The following is a 19,947-nucleotide window of genomic DNA, read 5'->3' as shown; positions in this document are numbered from 1 at the left end:
CTTAAAATTGGGACAAATAAGGTTTTGTTTACTCTCCATTAAAGTTTTTTTGGGAGCTTTTTTCATCCTGTCGTCCGGATGCCCAGGAGACCGTCGCCGTCTTGATGCCTCAGTGGTTCGGCTCTCTGGCTGTTTTCTGTCTGTCTGCTCTCGTACAACAGTGTGTGTGTGTGTGTGTGTGTGTGTGTGTGTGTGTGTGTGTGTGTGTGTGTGTGTGTGTGTGTGTGTGTGTGTGTGTGTGTGTGTGTGTGTGTGTGTGTGTGTGTGTGTGTGTGTGTGTGTGTGTGTGTGTGTGTGTGTGTGTGTGTGTGTGTGTGTGTGTGTGTGTGTGTGTGTGTGTGTGTGTGTGTGTGTTGAGTGTGTGTGTGTGTGCTGAGTGACCCTTCCTTGGCATTCCTGCCATTCCCCTGGTACCTGGGAGCTGCTGTGTTCTCCTGCGACGCGGTTATTTTTAGGTGCTGAGAGGCAGCTGTCTGTGTCTCCGTCTGTGTCTCCATCTGCGACCGACAGGCCGGCCGTCTGCTCGCTGACCAATGTGGAGTAAAAGGCTCAAGAAGCGTCACGGGACAAACAAAAAATAAAAAATGCTGCTTCAGTCCAGCTGTAAGAGCCATAATTTATGGATGAATGAAAGCTAAGTTAAATAGTTTCATAAGTTTTGAATTTCATAGTTTGTATTTTTAGGCTATGCATTATATGTAGAGTGTTCCTTTGAAGAGGAACTCTGCAGGATCTGTAGCTTAACTGTGCTACATTTTTACCTTAATTAAAGCAGAAGTAAGCGATCCGGTCGTTTTCCCTAATGCTGCGTTCCAGGCAGGCTTTTGAAACCGTAAATTACAGCTTCAAGCCACAACTTACGATTTTGTAGCGTTCCAGGCAACCCACTCGTGTTTTTCCGACCTGTTTTACCTGTGAAAGTCACTATAACGGCCACTCGTAACTCGTAACTTCCGACCCGTGAAGTCGTACCAGATCGAACTGGTATGACTTCACAGGTCGGAAAAACACGAGTTACGAGTTTCCTTGAACGCACCATAACAGTCCTCGTCCCTACGTCGCCACATTCACGGCGTTCCTTGGCTGCACACACAGCCCTGCATGCCGTTCTCTCTCCTCATTGGATAAAAACTGTAGGATACGATAAATGTTTTCTCCTCGGCTCAGAGCAGAGCAGAGTGACTGACAGACCCGTGTTTCAGTCCAAACACTCTATGTAAGTGATTGCTGTCGGAAGATATAACTATTTAAGACTTATATTAACACAAATATATCACTTACTTCTGCTTTAAACAGCTTTGGAGTAATTGTGATGGTTTAATAAATGGTTTAACTTGTTACAGGGAGAATGGAGGCTCTCTGACTTCCATGTGCATGTCTCTTATTGCGTCTCTTGGCTGAAAACCATCTTTGCCGACCTGGTGTCCCAGCTCTCGTCTCTGTGACACAGCAACAACAAATGCACTCCGTAACCCGTAATCTCTTGTTTATGACAGATTAAACTACACAAATAGACATGTCGTAACATCATATAACGTTATCTACCGCTCTATTGATCGCTTTCTCGCCGGCTTCGTTGTAAACAAATGCACATGGCCTGGAGGACGGTTAGCAAAACAGCCGAAAAGTGACCTGACTTGCATAGTTTCCCTTTAATTTAAGTATTTAAATGACGTCACAGGATGGCTAAAGTGTTTAGGTGAGAGCTGTGACGAGAAAGGGAGCGCATATGTAGTTTTTCTACAGAATGATGGATGCAATAACATTTTCTTTTAGTAAACTATTCGGATAGGCTACATCTCTTTTTTCATTCTCGTAAGAACACCCACCTTTCCTGCATCTCATGTGGCTGTGACACCCTGAAGGAAATTCACAATACCAGCACATCTTTGGATTATTATTATCGAGGCTGAGGCTCAGGCTGGTGTTTTTGGTTTTCAGTGATGTGTGTGTGTGTGTGTGTGTGTGTGCTGTGGTAGACATCTCTCTCCTCCTCTTCCTCTCTGCAGCAACCAACTCTGTGGGTTCCTCCTCAGCAGTGAGCGATATCCTGAGTCATGTTGGCCCTGAGATTTTCATGCTCAACAAATGAGCAGCAAACGGGGAGATTGTGTTGCAGCAGCAGCAGCAGCAGTGAAATAACAGGGAAAAAACTGATCTGTTGAATATTCGTCACTCTAAATGTCACCACAGCTCTTTGTTGAGCCAAAAGCAGCAAAATGCCAAATGCTTCAAACAAATGAATAAGAGATAAATGAGTGTCTGTGGTGTTGTTGTTTCCCACTGTGTCAGTTAAAATGCTCGGTGTTGCCAAGCAGGAGCAGTGACGCTGAATAAATACAACCGCCTCCATCAACACTGAAAAAAAAAAAACACTGTAAATATTTAAAGCCACTGAAATTGAGAGGATCTGAAAGTACAGAAAGCACCCGTCACACAGCTCAGAGAAAAAACAGTCTGATATCTGAACAGAACATGTCATTGATAAATCAATTAACCAATAATTAATATTTATGTGTGGCCCTCACTGTCAAAACACACCCTCACATCACAGATTACTAGAGGGTTTTTTGATGAATAAAAACAAAGGATGTTTGTTTTTCCTAAACTTTAAAATCTGTCTTGGATATTTAAAGTTATGGAGAAATAATAAAGGAATATTGCAATAATAGGCGATATTTAAAATATTAAAGAAAAACAGAACTGGCCTATGTGCTCAGTCATGATCTTTTTTTTTATCTTTAAGTCGTACTTAAAGGAATAAACAGTCCTGTATTGTGCTCTGACGTTCATGTGCGTGAACGTAAGAGTGCGCCCCAGGCAAATTCAATGCAGGGTGAGCATGAGGTTGAGTCAATAATGACTGAATTAAATTTTTTGGTGAACTATTTCTTTAAGGAAATATGACTCCTATGAAGTCAGTAGAATATGACACCAGCACGTGCTCCAGTAATCTGTCATCAAATGATTGATCCCAAGTCTAAACAGAATTTAAAGCAGTTTTTTTATTTATTTTTTTGTTTATTGGATTTTCTTCAACACAGAAATGCCAAAAAATGTTGTTCATAACAAGTTGTGTTGTTGTGTCAAATGAGTCAGCAACAGGACATGTCTGCAAAGTGCAGTATGAATACATGAATAATGTCACAGAAAATGATTTAACTTAGTATCAACAGTTAATAAAATGTGCACACTGGTCACGAAATGACCATTAATCAGATTAACATCATCTCTGGAAAAGTCTCGAACATCAACCCTTCAGCTTGTTTTATTAAATCTGGCAGGAGAGCGTCTCTGGCTCATCTTATTATCTCCATTAACAATATGAAAAATGTCTCTGATCCATAAAGAATGAGAAGGAGATTTTCACCTCAGTTAAATCAGATGTCTGGCGCGGTTTACGGTGTTGCACTGAAGCATCACCTGACATCTTCATCTCCATCTCTGCTCCTCGTTTAGATACTAACAGACGGTGTGTGTGTGTGTTTATGCGTTCCTCTGCAGGGGGAGAAGAATGCCGGCTTTGACGTGCTCTACCACAACATGAAGCACGGCCAGCTGGCAACCAAGGAGCTCGCAGAGTTTGTCCGTGAGAGGTAAGGTCCCTGTGTATTTTATGAATCTGTGTGTGGGAGGTGTTTGGTGGGAGACGGGGGCTCGACTGGAGAAAAAAAAAAAAAAAAATCGACATTCTTGACTTGGCGCTTGGAAAGAAAGAAAGAAAGAAAGACGAGAGCCTGTGCCAAGGTTGGGTGAAATGCTCCGAGATTATAAATGCACCGTTTTTTTTTTTGAGAGCGGTGGTGGTATCAAGGTGTTCATGATTTATGCTGCTTCAAAGACCCGTCAGCAGAATGCAGATCGCGCAGAGGAGCAAGTTTAACAAGCCCGTCTTTGTTACCGCCGCTTCAGTGGGTCGACCTCTGACACCTGTCCTCACTGCCGTGCTACTTTTTTTTTTTTTGAAGTGCACCTCATCTCTCAAACGCGTCTGAAGCTTCTTCTCAGTCAGTCAGGTCATGGTTATACAAGAAAAGAGTCGAATCGACTTCTTGGATCTCATCATCGCACATCACCTTGAACACGGCCGGTCGTCCCTGAGACTCCTACAGTAAAGACGAAGAAGTGTGTATCTTTTATGCTCGTTTGCCACAAATACTTCCTTCTTTTAATGAGTTCCTTCACTTCAACTGACTGCTCATCCATTTGAGCCGTAATGAGACTCCGTGAAGCTTTAGATTTCTTCACATGTTGAAGCTCTGACCTTCAGTAAAAGAGATAAAGAGATGAAAGAGTGTGTGAGGTGAAGCTGCCGTCTTAACATGACAGATTTACAGTAGTAACCAAGAGTTACCTACAACCTCCTGGGGTATGGAGGGAAGGAGTTCCCCACCATGACATGAAGGCATTTTATGCTCATTCCTCTGGTATATTTTCACACCAGTGCTATTTTGTCCGGTAAAACTGAACCCTGGTTGGTTCTCATTTGTGTACGATTTGTTTTAGCAGGCAGGTGTGAAAAGAGTATTTCAGGTGTGGACTGAAATACGGTAAATGCACCGACCCTTTCTGGTCTGGTCCTGAATAAACTTTGGAGGAGAGGTCGGTTTCACCACGATACAGTAGACTTAGTTAAACCTGAGTGGTCCTGAGGTCGCCCAGGAGTAAAGTGTCCAATATTTTAATGTTAAAATGAGTCCATTTTTGTTTTTGTTAAGTTAGACTGTCTTAACAGTAAGACCTCCTCTGGGCATCAGTCTTCTCTATAAAGGGCTCCTACGTAGATGTGGAACTCACTACTGACTGAAATAAAACTAACCCGAGACATTAGGACTTTTAATAAAAATGTTAAAGTCTGGCTGAAACAAAATCAGAGCTGTATGCATTTTTTATGGGTCATGACTTGTGATTTCAGATGTATTGTACATTTTATTGTAATAGTATGTACATTTGATCCCTTTTTCTTACTTTCTTTCTTTTCCTAAAAGCCTAACTAGGGACGGGAGTTGGAAACTAGCATTAGCTATAATCTCTGTATGCAGAACATCAGTCCGATGACTTGTTTGTAACGAGTGCAAGTGTTACTATGTTAACCTGCATTGCCCCTATCCAATAAACTAAATTAAATTAAACAAACTTCAGGAGTGAAAAAAGTCCTGTTCTGGACTCTGGGTTTAATTTAGCAGCTCAGGTCTCGTCCCTGTTGGATTTACATGAGTTTACGCTCCAGCTATCTAAGAAATTAATGTTTTCATCGTCCGGAGAGCGTTTAATCCTCTAATGTTAAAAATAAAAAACATGGTTTGAAAATACAAGAAGTTAAATAAGGTAAGAAGCCAAACAAAAAACAACAACAGTAAGACTAACCAGTTCTGCACTGAGATGCTTGGACATGATCTCCATGGTTTCTACAGTGTGATGTCAGTGTCCAGTCATTAGTGATTTATGACGTTATAATTTAAGTTTTTTTTCTTTTTAAGTTTATTTTTGGGCCTCTTTTTTTTCGCTTTTATTTGATAGTACAGTTGAGAGGGACAGGAAATGCTCAACCCACTGCGCCACACGACGCCCCCGGACGTTATAATTAAGTTTGATCAGCAGTTCTGCCACTTTAGGCGCTGTGACCTCGGTCCGTGACAGACAGGCGTAGCAACGGTAACTAGGTGAGTGGGTCAATTACCTAATTAAAAGCGTCTGCTCAAAGTGGGTAGTTTTGTTTATCGCTGTTTTTATTAAATGCTCCGTTCTCTAACTAACTAAGTGATTATCGGTGGGTTAATTATGGAAAGTAAAGGAGAGTTCCCACAGGACGGAGGTGAACGCAGACCGGCGATATAATCCTGACAGTGATTCAGAGCGCCGGTGCACATTCCTCACGAGGGGGAAATTCACTTATCTGCTCAGACAGCAGCAGACAACAAAAACTCAGCAGCCAGGAAATGAAATAGAGGCACTGTGGGTGAAATGGCGTGTGATCCCACAGGATGGAGAAAAGGGCAATTGTGCTGATAAATCTTCTCTTGTCTTTCTCTCGTTCTTCTTCCCTGAAAGGTCATTTTGATATAAGAGACTGAGAATCACCGAGTTAAATCTGCTCCTGCCCCGGTGCTCATTCTCATCATGATACACTGCTGCCGCGACGCAGGAGACACGAAGAGCCGAAACTATTTAGGCAATTAATTCATCAAACATTTAGTGTATTCATTAACATCATAATAATTGTGAGAATTTGCTGCTAATCTTGTATGATCGGACCACTGGTCTGAGTTATTGTAAAGTATTGTATCACTGCTTTGAGACATAGACAAAACATTTAACCAGTGACTTAAAAAGGTGTTTAATAAATTCATAATGAGTTTATTTTTTTATTTTCAGACTCAAGTCAGTTAGTTTGTCCACAGTATGGCACTGGAAGGCCAGATTCATAATGAAACTCGAGTTGGTTTCTGGTTTCTGGTGCTGGTTTCAGCCTCTCGAATCTAAATATTTGCTGCACAGAAGTTGAAAACATTTGCATGGAGAATATACAGTAATTATACACATGTCTCACTGTCAGTGTGGTTTGAAGTCAACGACACTATCCCAGGTCACAGAGTCAGAAGAATTATGATTTAAATCAAAACATAAAGTTTTCTTTAACAATGTTTCTCCAAGTGAATTTTCTTTTACAAAAAAGAAAAATCTATTCTTTGTGTGGGGAACTTTGCCTGAGCAGAGTTGTGGTGCAGGTTTTGCTCTTTATTCTTCTGTCATCAGTACTTTTGGGTATTGACAAATTGGCTGAAAAAAAGTACAAAAACAAAACAAACAAAGAACAAGAATCCTCAACACAACTTCAGCATCAGTGCTGAAAATCAACTGTTGTGAGTTTATGTCTCCGTCTGTCAGCGATTCGTTCTGTCTGTTCAGCCTCGGGATGTTTGGACCACTGCTCTCTCTCTCTCTCTCTCTCTCTCTCTCTGTCCGTCTCTCTCTTTCTTCAGGGTTTACAGATGCTTATTAAAGTTTTATGCCCAGCCTCACAAAACAAGTCTATTCATCATTTAAATGTGGCTTATTGCAATATTTACCCAACACTGATGGAAATTAATCTTTACTTCTCTGCCTGTGGCGGCGGCGGCGGCGGCGGATCTGAGCTCCACACAGAGACCAGGACGTTCGATGAGGCCGTTAGAGGAGGAAGTAGCGCTGTGAGGAAGTGCGACTGGACTGGAGTACATTATGTTCACCACCGGTCTAAAGGCCATTTAGAAAAATTTACTGTTTCAGGAGTTCACACAACGTTGGTCTTTCTGTCGTGTTTCTGCCAATGTTTAACACACACACACACACACACACACACACACACACACACACACACACACACACACACACACACACACACACACACACACTGCTATTTGAAAAAATAATGTGTAGAGCTGCAACCATCTGTCAATCAAAGGAATATCAGCCAGCGCGCCTGTTTTGGTAATCAATAATTAATAATGTCCTCATCCTAAATGCCAAATATTTCCCGATTCCAACTTCTCAAATTTGACTATTTGTTGCTTGGTTTTAATACATTTATGGGTGAAATAATAAATATGTATTTATTTTTTTGGACTGTGTGGGCTCTGCTGAACAGTTATTCTACTTCACAGACCGAACCATTTATTGAGAAAATAATCTGCTGATCAATGATCAATTATGAAAATAATAATAAGTTGCAACCTGAATAAATGTAAAACTTTGCTCTATTTCTTTTACATGTATATGTAACCCATGTATAACAGTGTCTTGTAATCCTATGTGGGGCGGGTTAGATGTTCAACTGAACTGAACTGAACCGAACTGAACTAAACTAAATTGAACTGAATTGAACTAAACTGAACTGTAGATCCACTATGCAGGTTTAAAATGGGTGAATCCAAGATGTTCAGGTTTCCTTTGAGCCTGCTTGTCAGTTATTTTGCTGATGTTTGTCTGTTGTGTTCATTTTTTTTGCAGAGCTGCCGTTGAGGAGACCTACTCCAAATCAATGAGCAAACTGGCCAAGATGGCGAGCAATGGAAGTCCACAGGGGTGAGTGAGAGCCGCCATGTAAACACTGCACAGTGCAGCAGCTTCCCCCTCCCCCTCCTCCTGTACAGTAGAACAGATGATGTTGTTGTTTTAGTGTAATTATAGATGTAATGATCATATGGCCACACATGAGATATGAATGAGGACCATCTGCGTCACCAAATGTCCACATTTATGATTCAAATCATGCCCTCGTCACCATTTAGCCTATATGCTTCGGTACATATGTTGTCTGTTTAATGGCAGGTGTCTCACTATAGATCGTGTATTGGATTCACAAGAGGCAAAGCAATCAAATCTGATAAAGTATTTTAATAAATCCTACTTGCAATCTGCTCGTTGTTTATTTAGTATTATCTAATTCTCGTTTAACCAAATGTGGCTTATGTGACAAACTTCTGTTTAACAACCTGGTGTTTAGTTTTAGACTTCGCAGCGTGTCCACTGTGTGACATGTGGTATTAAAAATAAATCTTGAATGAAGGAACAGTTTCAGCCCAGAAGTCTTTTCTTGAGCGTGTCTGATCATATATTTGTGTTCTAGGACGTTTGCTCCCATGTGGGACGTGTTCAGGGTGTCCTCAGACAAACTGGCTCTCTGCCACCTGGAGCTGATGAGGAAGATGAACGACCTCATCCGGGACATCAACAAGTACGGAGACGAGCAGGTCAAAATCCACCGCAAGGTGTGTATCTGTGCCGAGGAGAGATACTGTATGATGACACGAAAGACGAGGCGGGGCAATTTACGTACATTATCACATTATCATACACAGAGGTCATTCAGTGTGCTTAACAGAAATAGAAGAAACATGAAAACAGACGTAAAAGCAGAATAAGAAAACACAGTAACACTTTATAATAAAAACACACTATTAAGCATTAGTTAAGCATTAATAAATGCTGAATTCTTAATTTATAACGCATGAATACTCATTAGTATGTAGTTTATAAACACAGGTAAAAATGTTTTACTCATCATTGATAAGCACTAACTTTATTTATAAACTACATATTAATGAGTATTCATGTGTTATAAATGATGAATTCAGTATTTAATGCTTAACTAATGCTTAATAGTGTGTACTTATTATAAAGTGTTTCCGAAAACACTATAAAAACAATATGAAAGTACAGATTACATAATGGTTATCTCATCATAAAAGCACATTAAAAATAGTGAGTCTATGTTTAAATGTGTGGGAATGTTTCACCAGGACATGTGCAAGAGCAATCTTGCAACTCATATCCTCAATTATTTCTTTACATATTCTTTTTTTCTCATATAAATTACAGTAAAAGAACATATTATTTCTATCTTAATGTTTATTGTTATCTTTATCCACTTCATATTCTCCATTTTCTGCTGTGGGAACAACTGTAACTCAACCTAATTTCCCTCTGGGGGGTCGGTAAAGTATTCTGATCCTGATTTATAAAAACACAGATAATATCTCAGAGCAGTTTCTAAGCTTCTTTGAAAACTCAAAGTCACAGTTTGAGATATTGATATAACAGGAAACAAGCTTGTGTCTGTGTCTGTGCCTGTGTGTGTGTGTGTGTGTGTGTGTGTGTGTGTTTCTGTGAACTTGTATATTCTCTCATTACTTTGCCACCGCATCGAGCCTCCGTCACCCTGATCTAATTTATCTCTCAGAAAATCCAATTAGTGCCTTCTCCCTTCATGGTAATTGCTGCATTTGCCCTTAAAGTATCAGGTACAATGCTTATCTGTACAGCGTGTCCACGTGTTTTTAATATATTTATATATATATATATGTGTTGTGTGTGTGTGTGTGTGTGTGTGTTTCATGCAGACAAAGGAGGAGATGGTGGGGACGGTGGAGGCGGTGCAGGCGCTGCAGGTTCAGAGTGGTCACCTCCAGAAGTCAAAGGAGGGTTACCACGGGAAGTGTTTGGAGCTGGACCGGCTCAAGAAGGACGGAGCTCCACAGAAAGAAGTGGAGAAGGTCGGTGGACACTGACGTCTCTGCATGTCTGACTTTTCTCTCAATTCACCTTAACATTTATCAATGTGAGTTTGTAGTTTTTGTTTTCTGCCCTCGCCTCAGTGCAGTAAAGGGTTATAGAAACAGTTTTCAAGGGAACTACTTTCCACCAAAGAAATAGAGACACATCTTTACCTGCTGCAAGATCTACAATGTCCAGCTGAAGGTCAACTTTTTGTTCACTGTTGTATCTTTGTAGTCAGTTTGATTGCAAACCTGTTTATCTTTACTTTTTGGGTCGAGCCTTTAAATCCAGGATTTTGAGGAACATTAGAGGAGTAGACACCTTTTTTTCTTTCTTTTTTTAACCACTGTTCCTGTTGTATTGTTGTTGTTAAGAAGACTTCTTGTTAAGTCGACTTTTGGTTGTTTACAATGAACCAAACAAATCTGTCGTGCTGTTTTGCTGCCCCAGTGTGTCTAACACAACAACTTCGACATCCTATCCTGGTTTTACACAGACACAAATCTGGTTCTGTGAGTTCCTCCACTGCCGGCTTAGAGGCAGAGCAACAAAGAGCTGCCATCCTGCGCCTGCTGCACCTTTTTTTTATTATTAGAATTATTATTATTATTAATAGAACAGCAATACAAAGCAGAATAGAGGAGGAAGGTTACCACCTTGAACCAGGCAGGCACTAAAAAGACGTACGATAAAAATGAATCCATCATTTACAGTTGCTGAAACAGATTGTCAAACAATTGAATAATAACAATCTCCCGTCTCAGGGTTCACTTCGTGTCGTATTCAGAGGCTTTTAGCCGTCTCTGTTTCCTTGACCCTGAAGCTCCTTGATAGTTTAAATGGATTAGATTTGCCCGGGGCCGACAATCATGGGAAACATCTTTCTTTTTTTCTTTTTTTTAGCTGCTCTGCTGTCAGACATCCACTCTGTGAACAAATGGCCGTTCTTATTCTGAAGGTGCAGAGTGGCCGCTGAATAGAAGTGGTTGTAATCACAGGACGGAAATTGTTCTCATTCAGTCACTGCTGGGTTTTTCTTTTCTTTTCTTTTTTTTATATTATTATTATTATTAGAGGTTTGTGAATGAGAGTCAGGAGCTGAAGGCTGACGCTTTCCCTCTTTTTTCTTTCTTTCTTTTTTTTCCTTTTCTCCCTCACTAGGCGGAGCTGAAGTCTAAGAAAGCAGCTGAGTCATTCGCCCTGTGCATCGAGAAGTACAACCGTGTGGGAGGAGAGTTTGAGCAGAAGATGAGCGAGTCCGCCCAGGTCAGCTCTGACTCCAGCTGGGCCCAGGGCCACTTCTTTATCCACCTCTCCCACTCTCTGATGTGATGTTTTTATGTATTTCCTCTCCTCTTTTGGGCTTTCTCCGTCTCTCTCCCTCCCTCGCACCACACAACTCCCATCTTATCCTTTTTCATTTGTTATCCTACCTACATCATACCTCCCCTCCAAAAAAAAAAGTGGAAACCTCAACCCTCCGACTCCTGAACACCCACTCGCTCGCACATCCTGTACCCCGCTCATTACCTTTAATCACTGCCTCCACACTTCCATGGTTACTGCTGCTGTTTCCATGGAAATTTTCAACAAACCCAAATGAGTGCGTCTGTGTTTTACATGTGAAATCGTTGCGACCAATTATCTCTTGTAATAGCTTTGAGGGAAAGAGGGGGGGGGGGGGGGGGGGGTATGTGTCTAAAGATCAAAGAAGAAACAAAAAGTAAATTAGAGAAGCAGGTGTGTGTGTATTTGGAGAAAACTTTGTCATTTCCAGTGAATGTGATTTTAGTTTTGGCCTAATCAGCCTCCTCCGGATCGAGCACAACAGGTACAGGAAGTAAAGTGTGTGTGTGTGTGGACGCCATCAGCCTCCCTGCATCAGGCTGTTGTTGCTAAGCCAACGCTACTTTTCAGAAGTACGCCACGTTACTGAGGCTAAAGACTCCTCTGCTCTACTTACGGGCACCATCTGACTTCTATGGTGTTTGCAAAGAGCTCACCTGTGTCAGGGCTCCAGCACAATAATAATAAGAACTTTATTTATATAGCACACAAGTTTACAAAGTGCTTCACAAAACAATATAAAAGAGACAGGTCACAAATGCCATAAAACCATAAGAAGTGGACCGCCCAAGCGATACAACAACACAAGCAATACAAGAACCCAACAACAGATTGAGACTCAAATTACAGAGCAGGATGCATTAAGAAATAGATAAAAGGGGAGTATGCATGATAAAAGCAAATAAAATGAGATAGAGTAACATCAGAAAGGATGGAATAAAAGAGTTAAAACCGTATAAAGTGTAAAGTAAAACAAAGAGCATCTGAGTAAAACTATGAGATAAAGTAGATCATAGGATGACATTACATTAAAGCAAGTCTTTAAAAGTGGGTTTTAAGAAGTGATTCAAAAGCAATGCATTATTTTTCCGACACAATGCATGATTTTTCACTTTCTTACAGATTAAGGAAAAAAGCCTATAGTTGCAAAGTGTCATGTTGTGCAAAGATGTTACAAAATAATAGAAATTACCTTGCAGTTTGCTTTCACTGAACTTAGCATTTAACCTTTGTGATTTATGACAAAAATCACTTCTACTCTTGCATGGTCATCTGGTTAGTCCCAGTTGTTTTCAGTCTTTTATTAATTTGCTGACTGTTTCCTCAATTTATCTTATATTTCTATAAGTTCTCAGAAAAATACTGATCAATCCTTGAAAACAACTGTTGTCCAACCAATCTTCATATTTGACAGTAAGAAAACAGAGATGAACCGTAAAATCCCAGACAAGAGCCAACAAACGACAAGGGTTTTTGCTCTATTCTTCTTTTCTTTTCTCTTCTCTCTCTATTCTCTATTCTTTTTCTCATCCACTCGATGAGTTTGCAGTAAACGTGGCTCAGTGCTGTGGTGCAGATGAGGATGAAGCGTTGTGCTGCAGCAGGTTGACAATGCGTGAGAGTGTTTTATGTTTTGCTCTCTGCCCACATTTTGTCTGGTTAATTGGAGAAAAGGAGCTGGCAGAGGTCTAGCTCTATTCACAAGCTCACTTCCCTAACTAAGGCCAAGGCCAATACATCAAGACAATTCCCCCTGAACCAGACAGCAACAAATGAGCTGGCTGAATAAAGAGCAGGATCAAACTTAAATACTAAATCCTCTCAAATTATCACCGGTTTAACAACCTGGCAACCCGCTGCCTCCTGTGCTGGCTGACTGCCTCTCACATCTCACTCAAAGGGCTGTTTTCACTGTGATGCACATATGTGGAGTTTTTAGTTTCTCTTTTATTAGATTTTGGCTGCTGCTCCAGAAACTCATTGTATTATATAGAGACAGAGGGGAGCTGCGATTCTTTGTCTTTCTTTTATTTAGACAGAAGCAAAAAGGAAATTGAGAATAAAGAAGAAAAGTATCGCAAATAAGGACACACGCCTAGGAACTAATACAATCTCACATTTTTTCATGTACAGTAGAAGCATGGAGATCATTTTAGCTAAGAACGGTTTCACCAGACGGAGAAGAAATGCAACTTTTACACTGATTATGCTGTAACAAGCAGCTAGAATACTTGGTAACCCTTTAATTTATCGGCCGTTAATTACAAGAAATAGCCAAGAAATAACAATTGCATCATAATGTCTAGAAATAGCCTAGAAATAACAGTCAATTTCATAGTAATGTCAAGAAATAGAGCCAAGAAATAACAATTGATTGCATGTGTAATCTTTAGCCTTCATGAAAAACATGACATTACTATGAAATTGACCGTTATTTCTTGGCTATTTCTTGACATTACTTTGCACTTAATTGTTATTTCTTGGCTATTACTAGACATTATCACATAATTAACGGCCTGGAAATTAAAGAGTTACCAAATATTCTAGCTGCTTGTTACAGCATAATCAATGTAAAAGTTGCATTTCCTTTCTGTCCAGTGAAACTGTTCTTGGCTAAAATGATCTCCATGCTTCTCAGGGAAACAGCTGTTTTTAGGTAAACATCTTTGCTCTGATGACATTTAGTTGTTTTTTGAAAGGATTTAATTTGGAGAAAAAAAAGGTCAGATGAAGAGATGAACCCACTCGGAAAGATAAAATGAGTCAACGGTTTATCTCCTTGTGTTTGTTTGAGCAGAAGTTTCAGGAAATTGAGGAGACTCACCTGCGGCAGATGAAACAGCTGATCAAAGGTTACTCCCACTCCATCGAGGACACCCACGTCCAGGTGGGGCAGGTACGTGAGTTCACGCTGAATCCTGCTCCGATAACGAACTCATCAGTTTTCACACTGCTTTTCTAAAAAATATATATATTTCTGGCTTTATAAAGAACTAAATAATCACTCTGCTCATCTCCACTGCAGGTCCACGAGGAATTCAAGCAGAACGTGGAAAACATCGGCATCGATAACCTCATCCAGAAATTTGCAGAGCAGAAGGGCACGGGCAAAGAGCGGCCAGGTACGGTGAACTCCCCGAGGATGGATGAGATCTGGCTCTTTTCCAACGGCAGCAAGGATATAAAAGAAATATAAAAAACAACTTCAGCTGTTTACATAACAATGAAAATATGGAAGCACCCACAATGAGTATTGTGGAGGTGGAAAGATCCGTAGTGACAAAATACAAATGCCCACATGACGGTTGTGTGCGTGTGTGTTGTGGATGTTTCTTATTCATGTCAAACTGCCTCTTGTCTGCAGCTCTGGTTGGTTTTGAGGAGTATATGACAGTTTTGGCTCCTGAAGGTGGGAAGAAGAGTCGAGCAAAAGCCTTCAGGATCCCCGGCCTGGGCAAGAGGGACAAAGAGCCAGACTCCACGTGAGTGTGCACACCTGTAATACACTCCATAGTCCCTAGACCTTTAGCTTTACATCAAACATCACAGCTAAGGCCCAATCCCATTTCTACCTCTCAGCCTTACCTCTCTGTTTAGCACGTTCACATCAGGGGTATGTAGGAGTGTCCTGACTTCCATAAACTGCACAAGCAACCAACGAGACACATGTATGCTCGTATTTTTGGCATGAATAGGGATTTTAAAACAATGACAAGCATTTTATGTTACGTTCAACCTTGTGTCCAGATATTACAACATCATTTTTCATGGATCACCAACATGCTGTCTGACACATTTACTAAGATCACATCATTATTGCTAATTTGCAAAACACATTTATGTCTCATACAAAGCTGATATTTGAAATCCAACTTGTTTGAGTCCAGCAACAGCAAATTAGTTTTATAGTGACAACAGAAAGTGATTTGCAACAAATGTAAACAAATGATAACACAACCAGATCAGTATATGTCAAGAAGCATTAGAGACACCGCTTGATTTCCAGATATTAAAGTTAGGCTAAGGCTTTAAATAAGTGTAGGAATATGATTTATTTCTTAAGTATAGAGACAGTTTTTGTTTTGTCTGATAATAGAAGAAGAGTAGTTCATCCCTGAGAAGGTCTGTCTGACTCAGAGGTTACATCTTATAGTTGAAGCAAGTATTTTAAGTTTGTGGATTAGTTGTCTGATAAAAGACAACACAGGCCAGGGGGCCGTTTTTATTTCCATTTATCATCATCACAGAGTTTCTTCGTGTTATTCTCTTAATCTGAGCTCAAGGACAGAATTAAAAACATTGATTTTGTCAGGAAAGAAATACTCTTTTTTTGTTGTTGTTGTGGTAAATTCCACAAATCAAAAATCAAAATGTCTACTGCTTTTTATAATTCGTCGCTTTATTGTAATCTATGTTTATAATTTAGATCCTGTAGGAGTGAGTCCATAGATAACTGAGCTGGATAACCCACTAGTCTTGACTGGTGCAGGCCACACATCTTCTGTTCTGAAAGTGAATCTCCATCCTTGTTTTTTTGCCGCTGGCTTCAGTCTGAGTTACAGCTGAATAACGAAAACCAAAAATACATCTTTCTGTGTTTTTTATATTCGCAGGGATTCAGCTGTGACAGAGGCACCGGTGAGTATCTGACACAACGTTCACCCAAACACTGCAGCTCTGAAGGGGGAGAGAGGAGGGGAGTGGGGGTGGCTGTGATCAAGTGTATCTGTGTTTGTGGGGGAGAAAGTGAGGTGTGTGTGTGGGGGGTGAAGTCATTAGTGTGTGTGATAATGACGTGACCGAAGGTGTGGGGTTTCCCAGGTTTATTCCAGGACTTCTGGGAAGAGGTTTAGGAGATAATGTTGCAGCCAGAGAGGAAGTGCATGACTCCGTGACAGCCAGGCGTGTGTTTGTGTACATGTCTGCTTGTGTGAGTGTGCGTGTGTGTGTTGGATTGTGTGTGAAAGGGCCTTGGACGCTGCCAGAAAACTATCTAACAGGCTGATGTGGAAGCAGAGAGTAAAGAGTAGATCACAGAGAGCATCGGGTTTCTGACTGCAGTGTGACAGCTACAAGCAGAGGTCACTTTAAAACCAGTTGCATAACACGATACATGCACTGAAACTCAAGAGTGTTTTAGCTTTAAGGGTGACGTAGAAAGCAATAAATGACCATCGTAACTATATCAGAGTTATTACAAACACATGCTGGTGTCATCCAGTCAGAAGGAGTTATGTTTCTGACCACACGGCCAAATGTTAAGTCCAGTATTTACACTTCTTTCAGCTCTGTTTTCCACGTCCTGTGAAAAATATCTGTCTGTTTCCTGCTAGAGGTTCAACTGTCTTTGCCATCTGCTCGCTAAAAACTTTGTCTGTTCACCATTTGGGTGCTGCTGGACAAGTTGGGTTAAATGTGCAGTGAGAGAATGAACGTGATGGTGAAGTTAAAGCGGCTGCTGAAATGGAGGATGATGGTGACAGCTTTACATTTCAGGGTGGTTTGATGACTGCCTCATAAATTCATTCAGTTTTAAAGCCCGGTGTCTAACTGCAGTTACATTTATCTCCTTTAATGTGACTTTTATATCCCGATCAGACTCCAGGAAGCATCCACTAGACTTGTTGGAGTTTTCCTCAATTGGATTTTGATCTGACAGAAAAAAAGTCGATCACTTGCTGCAGTTTCACTCACGTCATGTCAACTGTGGCCTCTTGAGGTCTGTTACTGAAATCAGATCTATTGAAACACCATCTTTATATGTCTCCACTCAGTCTAAAAATAGCTGCTCGCACACTGGAGCTGCCGGAGGAGTGCATGTCTGCTTTTCCTCAGGTCTTATTTTGCAGATCAAATGGCTGCAGCTGATGTATGTACACTCTCCAGACATCCTGGCGTAATGACATGGTTCACATCAAACTGGAGAAAACACACTTCTGCCTATAGCACAAACAGCTTTGTTGGACCTGTTGGTTAAATGTACAACACACACACACACACACACAGCTTGAGGACCCAGTATGTGGTCTGTGGTCTGTGTAAACACTAAGGAACACGATGGAAATAAGTCCAGGATATGTTGTTGCAGTATTTTTGCAGATGTACTGGAGTGTTGTCAATAACCTTAAATCTGTCTGCAGGCCTCCAATACAACGCTGAACTCAGTTCCCCTCAAAAAAAAAGTTTATAAAATATTAAAAAGTCTTCCATTTCATTTGTGGAGGACTTTAATACTTTTTTCTCTTCCACTTTAGACTTTATTATTTCTCACCTTTGGCTAGGAAACTCATTGACTCCTAATTGACAAGTGTTCATTTTAATGACCAATTAAAAGATAAGTCGCTAATTTGTTAATTTAATTGTTCAGTCCATTCGACAAATCTTCTGCTGCATATCCAGGTCCACAATTGGATGGATGTTGAAACAATAGGAGACAAGTCACATAGGACCCCCAGCCCCTAACCGCCACCTAGACTTAAAGGGATAGTTCAACATTTTGGCAAATTGGCCCATTGCCATAATCCCTTTACTGTAGTTTTAACAGTACAGTAGGTTCGTTACCTTTAATTGTCGGTTCAAGCTATTTTTAGAACGGCGGAGCAGAGCCGCAAGCTGCTCAGAGCTACGCTACGGAGGCTAATGGGATTTCTTGGTTTCCCTCATCAAACTCATCAAATACACAATCCAACAACTCCAAAACGCTCTGGTGGACAAGTTGTGACCTGCACATTCACCACGCTATGAGATAATAACACAACGTTAGGAGACGGAGTTGTTTTAGAGGCAAATGCAAAACCGCTGAATGGGCGTTCCCGTCGGGGGCAGTTTTTCGGCAAGCAGTCTCTGCATTTGCCTCCTAACTCCTGTTGAACTATCCCTTTACAGGGAAAAGCACGTCACTGACTGTTGTGATTTTGCATTTGTTAATGTTAATTTTGTGTCTATTTTAGGAAAGCTTTTAGTGGCTGTCACATCTGCTCCCTGTAGGCTTCAAGTGACCTCAGTTGACTTGTTATATTGCTAAGTATTACTACAGACGGAAATGTCTACAGTACAAACTCATGTACTTTGTTAAAAAAAATTATCCATCATTGTTTGACTGTGAAAGAGCTGCTGAGGTGTAAACTGTGTGATATTATTTAAAAAAAAAGGTCTTTAAGAGTCTCACATTTCATCGAGCTCCACAGAAAAAGCCTGAAACAGTTGTGGTGTTCTATTTATTCATTCAGCCACACTCTCAATAGAAAGCTGTCAGTGGTTCGTGTAGCTGCAGCTACTGTTACACAACATGACAGAGCACTTCTGTGTGTCAGATATGTGGCTGAAGTGCCATTTGTCTCGGTGTTGCTGACACAGCGTGTGTGTGTGTTTGTGTGTGTGTGTTCCCGTGTGTGTGTAGAATTCACCCCTGGAAGTGGACGACGAAGGATTTGTCATCCGAGCCGACAGCACCCAGAATGATATCCTTTTTCCTGCTCACACTTGCTCAGTCTGGAATCTGCAAACACTTTGTTTTTGCTTTGTCTTTCTCAAAATTGTGTTTGTCGACTTTTTGTTTGTTTTGTTTTTTGGAGAAATAGAACAAATATTTACAGAAACTCTCCTCCTATCAGTCTTGGTGAAAAGAAACAAAGTCATAAAGCCAAATCAATGAGTATACATTGGAAAAGAAAACTACAAAAGGAATGTACATGTAGAATAATACACAATAAACATTAGCACTGTAAATTCTGTCCAATTAGTTACACTCATGCCGTCATAGAAATAAAAGTCACACAGATTAAGTTTGATTTGATGTTGTAAAACATTAAAGGAGCTACTTGTAGGTCTTCTTGCTCTAGCTACTTTGCAAACGTCGGCCTTAAAGCAGAAGTGAGTGATATATTTGTGTTAATATAAGTCTTAAATAGTTATATCTTCCGACAGCAATCACTTACATAGAGTGTTTGGACCGAAACACGGGTCTGTCAGTCACTCTGCTCTGAGTCGAGGAGAAAACATTTCTCGTATCCTACAGTTTTTATCCAATGAGGACAGAGAACGGCATGCAGGGCTGTGTGTGCAGCCAAGGAACGCCGTGAATGTGGTGACGTAGGGACGAGGACTGTTATGGTGCGTTCAAGGAAACTCGTAACTCGTGTTTTTCCAACCTGTGAAGTCGTACCAGTTCGATCTGGTACGAGTTCACGGGTCGGAAGTTACGAGTGGCCGTTATAGTGACTTTCACAGGTAAAACAGGTCGGAAAAACACGAGTGGGTTGCCTGGAACGCTACAAAGTCGTAAGTTGTGACTTGAAGCTGTAATTTACGGTTTCAAAAGCCTACCTGGAATGCAGCATTAGCCAAAACGACCGGATCGCTTTAACAGCTGTTCTGCTCTTTCCAGAGCAAATGTTGTGAGTTCAGTATCAAACGTTAGCACTACTAGCTCGTGGTCAGTGCTGTTCGTTCGTTGATTTGTATTTTCCATCTTTTTATTCCCATTTGCTGTTTTCTTTCTACTGTTAACTTTCTAAATAATGCATTAAAAGAGTAAAAATTAAAAAAAAACTATAATAATTA

The 19,947-nt window shown here is 40.7% G+C and overlaps 1 protein-coding gene across 1 annotated transcript in view; it reads left to right on the top strand.

Annotated features, from left to right (window-relative positions):
* fcho1 (FCH and mu domain containing endocytic adaptor 1) overlaps positions 1–19,947 on the top strand; it is a 73,956-nt gene that overhangs the window by 31,713 nt on the left and 22,296 nt on the right. Inside the window, exons 3-12 of the mRNA XM_083969963.1 lie at positions 3,505–3,596; positions 7,990–8,064; positions 8,609–8,750; positions 9,882–10,034; positions 11,200–11,304; positions 14,183–14,281; positions 14,411–14,507; positions 14,750–14,867; positions 15,999–16,023; positions 18,785–18,845. Coding sequence (XP_083826089.1) covers positions 3,505–3,596; positions 7,990–8,064; positions 8,609–8,750; positions 9,882–10,034; positions 11,200–11,304; positions 14,183–14,281; positions 14,411–14,507; positions 14,750–14,867; positions 15,999–16,023; positions 18,785–18,845 — 967 coding nt within the window. The remainder of the gene's footprint in view (positions 1–3,504; positions 3,597–7,989; positions 8,065–8,608; positions 8,751–9,881; positions 10,035–11,199; positions 11,305–14,182; positions 14,282–14,410; positions 14,508–14,749; positions 14,868–15,998; positions 16,024–18,784; positions 18,846–19,947) is intronic.

This window comes from Trachurus trachurus (genome assembly GCF_905171665.1).
Source record: "Trachurus trachurus genome assembly, chromosome: 4".
Taxonomy (NCBI): domain Eukaryota; kingdom Metazoa; phylum Chordata; class Actinopteri; order Carangiformes; family Carangidae; genus Trachurus; species Trachurus trachurus.
Note: the sequence above shows the minus strand (reverse complement) of the source record. Positions and strands in the feature narration are given on the sequence as shown.